The sequence below is a fragment of the Protobothrops mucrosquamatus genome, unplaced genomic scaffold (genome assembly GCF_001527695.2).
Source record: "Protobothrops mucrosquamatus isolate PMUCROS unplaced genomic scaffold, P.Mucros_1.0 scaffold2364, whole genome shotgun sequence".
NCBI lineage: Eukaryota > Metazoa > Chordata > Lepidosauria > Squamata > Viperidae > Protobothrops > Protobothrops mucrosquamatus.
The window spans coordinates 103,960-107,611 of record NW_015388441.1 but is presented as its reverse complement, the minus strand read 5'-3'; the positions used below and the strand labels follow the sequence as shown (position 1 = coordinate 107,611).

The 3,652-nt window shown below is 44.4% G+C and overlaps 1 protein-coding gene across 1 annotated transcript in view; it reads left to right on the top strand.

Moving 5' to 3' along the window:
* The first annotated feature begins 2,071 nt into the window (after positions 1 to 2,071).
* Positions 2,072 to 3,652, top strand: part of LOC107295492 (apoptosis regulator BAX-like) — a 3,074-nt gene continuing 1,493 nt past the window's right edge. The window contains exons 1-2 of the mRNA XM_015824807.1: positions 2,072 to 2,206; positions 2,319 to 2,423. Coding sequence (XP_015680293.1) covers positions 2,072 to 2,206; positions 2,319 to 2,423 — 240 coding nt within the window. The remainder of the gene's footprint in view (positions 2,207 to 2,318; positions 2,424 to 3,652) is intronic.

Sequence of the window (3,652 nt, the reverse complement as noted above, 5' to 3'; positions counted from 1 at the left end):
TACACAACACCCACATTCCGCAAGTGCTACAAGTAGGAATTCATGGGACAGGGGGCAAACAGACACCCCCACACGCACTCCAGCCTGGGAGTCACACCGGAGGTATACTAACTATCCACACCTCACCAACAATACTCCAGACACGGAGACTGATTGGGAGCATACTCACAACTCACAACATACAAGAGAGCAGGCACAAGGTGGGAACATGTCCTTTTCAGCAATGGCTCACAGAAGGATGTCCCCACGTATTCGGGCTAACAGGGAGGTATCCTTGGACCCTATCACTACAGAAAGGAGCCAGGAAAATTACACACCTTCGGGGAACATTGAGATGAGTTTAGAGGGTTTGGAGAACTCCATAGGTGGTAGGTCAACCAGGTATAGTGAACAGCAGAGTCCTGACTTCACGAGCCTAGGAGACGGGCAGGAAAGGCAGGCAGAAGTCACGAGACAGCCACAGGGTAATTCACCTAGCGTGGAAAGCAACCGGGAAAACACTACAAGTTCCCCAGGTCCGAGAAGGTCGCTACGGGTCAAAGGCCCTCCCAAATACCTTGCAGATTACGTAAGGTGAGCAAGTATATAGCAGCTTGAACTAGAGGTTCAGACTGGTTAACTCTGTGGAAACGGGATTTGGGGCACATTGGTTCTCTGAACGACAGAACGGCCCCATATCTCACACACACTGTGAAATTAATGCAACAGTTAGTAACACACACTTTACCATGGTGGCGTCCATGTTGGGCGCAGTATTATTTTATCTAGGGGGGAGGGATGTTGTGTCCTGAGCTTGCGGAAGCAGGCTCGGGACGTTGCAAGAGTCCCGGGCATTTGCAAAAGCTGCCCGGGACCAGACTGAGCGGCGCCAGCCTTGCGCGCATGCGCAAGGCGGGAAAAGACCGCCTTGTGATTGGTTGGAATTGCCCGGGGATCAGAGGGTATAAATAGAGGCCTGCGTGCCTCTGCTCGGGTTGTTCATTGACTGTAGTCAGAGAATAAAGACATGTTGGAAATGCATTGCTTCAAGCGCCATTATTCTCCGGACTTAACAGAAACAATCTCCTTTTTGTGGCCTCTAAAAAAGATAAGAATATCTGGGCATACAGCCAAGTGCCTGGGCATTGAGCCAAACTCTGCAGCTAAATCAACACAGCAAAAAGGGAAAGGCTAACAAGAGAGGTTACAAAATAACCACCAGAGGCCGCTGTCTTTTCCCCGGTCGTTTGAATAGGGAGGGAAAAAAAGGAAAAAGTTCCGAAGTAAATACACAAAATTAAAGTTTTAAAAGTAAAAGAATTAAGGTGGCTTTTCCCAATTAAGATGTTAATAAGTCCTCTTTTCCCTCTATATTAACAGTCTAATTTCTTCAATTTATCTTTAGTAGAACAGGAAAAAAAAATTCCAAAGGTTTTAAAATGAGGCTTAAACCACCGCTTTTTGGGAGGGGGGAAGCAAAAATCCCTCCTCCTCCTCCCTTTAGGTTTTCTTTGCTTTAAAGGCAGGCAGGCAATTTTAAAGGGTCCATTTGCAGCAAGGATTAATATCGTCTCACCCCGACCGGTTACTTCTTTCCTTCAACAGCTGTGTTCTGTCTCCAATGATCTGCTGATAATGGCGGCAAACGCAAAGCTCTTCGCCTTTCCCTTGCCGGTTCCAGAGGCTAATTTGAGTTTGGAAAGCCGGCTACTGCCGGCTTCCTTCCCTCAAACATTCACCTTTCGGTGGTCACCCCTCCAGGGTGACATTCAGCCCTTTTGGGCTCGCCAGCAACAGAAATTCGGACCCTGGGAAGGGAGAGCCCTTTCCCAGGCTCTACAACCAACAATGTCACCAGAAATCCTCCTATAGCTTCCTATTTCTGTTCAACTTGACAACCCTCTCACTTTCTGCTTCCAGGTCTGGTGAATTTCCTACAAATGACTTCAAAGAGCTTAGTTTTACAGAGGCCAAAATTTAATTCTACTTGGATCATTTTAAAAAAACTGCATTGTATTAGGCTCCCTGAGCTTCTCTCAATATTAGACTGGGACTATCTAACTTAGGCTGTTTTTTTGCTGCACCCTACAGGATGATAGAACAAGTTCAGATGTATCCCCCCAAGGAAGTTTTCTTTCGAGTGGCGGCTGAGATGTTCTCGGACGGTGCTTTCAACTGGGGCCGTGTGGTGGCATTGTTTTATTTTGCATGCAAGTTGATCCTAAAGGTAAGTATGTCATTTCTAGTCATCCCGTTTTTGAGACACCTTCCTCAGTTGCTGTCCATTTTTGGCTTCCTTTTTCATGGACTTACTTGGCTGTTTTGTCATTTTTCAATAGGTAGTGTGCAGTAAATTACCAGAGCTCCTAAGGACTGTCATCAGCTGGACTATGGAATATATCCAGGAACATGTCCTGTCCTGGATCCAAGCCCAAGGAGGATGGGTGAGCTTACTTATTAGACATTTTTATGCCCGCTTTATTACTTTATAAGTAACTCAAGGCGGCAAACATGCATAATGATCCTTCCTCCTCCTATTTTCCCCACAACCATCTTTTGAGATGGGTTGGGCTGAGAGAAAGTGACTGCACAAATTCACCCAGTCAGATTTCATGCCTGAAACAGGACTACAACTCACAGTCTCCTGGTGACTGTCCCAAAGTCACCCAGCCAGCTTTAATGCCTAAGGTGGGACTAGAACTCACAGACTCCTGGTTTCTAGGCCAGCACCTTAACCACTACATCAAGCAGGCTCTCATTTACAGTGTAAATGTCATTTAAAGTTATTTAGAGCAGGGGTCTCCACCTTGGCAACTTTAAGATTTGTGGACTTCAACTTCCAGAATTCTGGGAGTTGAAGTCCACAAGTCTTAAAGTTGCCAAGGTTGAGGACCCCTGATTTAGAGTTTACAGGGACTTTACGTTGACTTCCTTCAGCAGATTTCAGTTTTTTAATACCAAAACTCCAGGGCCCACAAACTGAAGCTTTGTGCAGTATAGTTAATTCTCAACACAAGCATATATTGAGATGAGTTTGCGTGGCCCACTAAGCTGTGATTTACTTAACCATATGCTATAGTAATCCACATTTCTGAGTGTACAGCACACTAAGCCATATACTCTGGCTTTAAAAATTACCAAATTCATACAGACTGAGTCAAAGCCAGGCAAATCACATGGTGGTTTAGCATGTGGTGAGAACTGGTCACATTGATCTTAGTAGTTCACTCAAGAACAGAGGCTATCAAATAATTAAAATTCCTTTTTATATTTAACAACAAAAAGAGGAGAGATGTGAACTGCGAAGTGTTCTTAAAGCTCCTGTCTCCTCACTCCCTCCTGTATGTGTTTTCTCCCAGCTGAACAATTCCTGTATCAACATTCTGGAGAACCTGAACATTTCTTGAGTTTATGCCATCCCCAAATTTTCAGGCGTCATGGATTTTTGTTTAAAAAATTTCTTTCCCCATAACCATAATAATAATAATTTTTATTTTGCGGTCACAGACCAAAATGCAAGTGCAACAAAAGAAAACACAAGAAAAATATATCACAAACAATTAAACACCAGAAGCCTTGGCTAAAGGGAATTACAACGTTCTCCTCTGGTAGTTACAGCTCTTAAAAGAAATTTAGAAACCTGAGAAGTAATATAGGAGGAGCCATCCCCTAG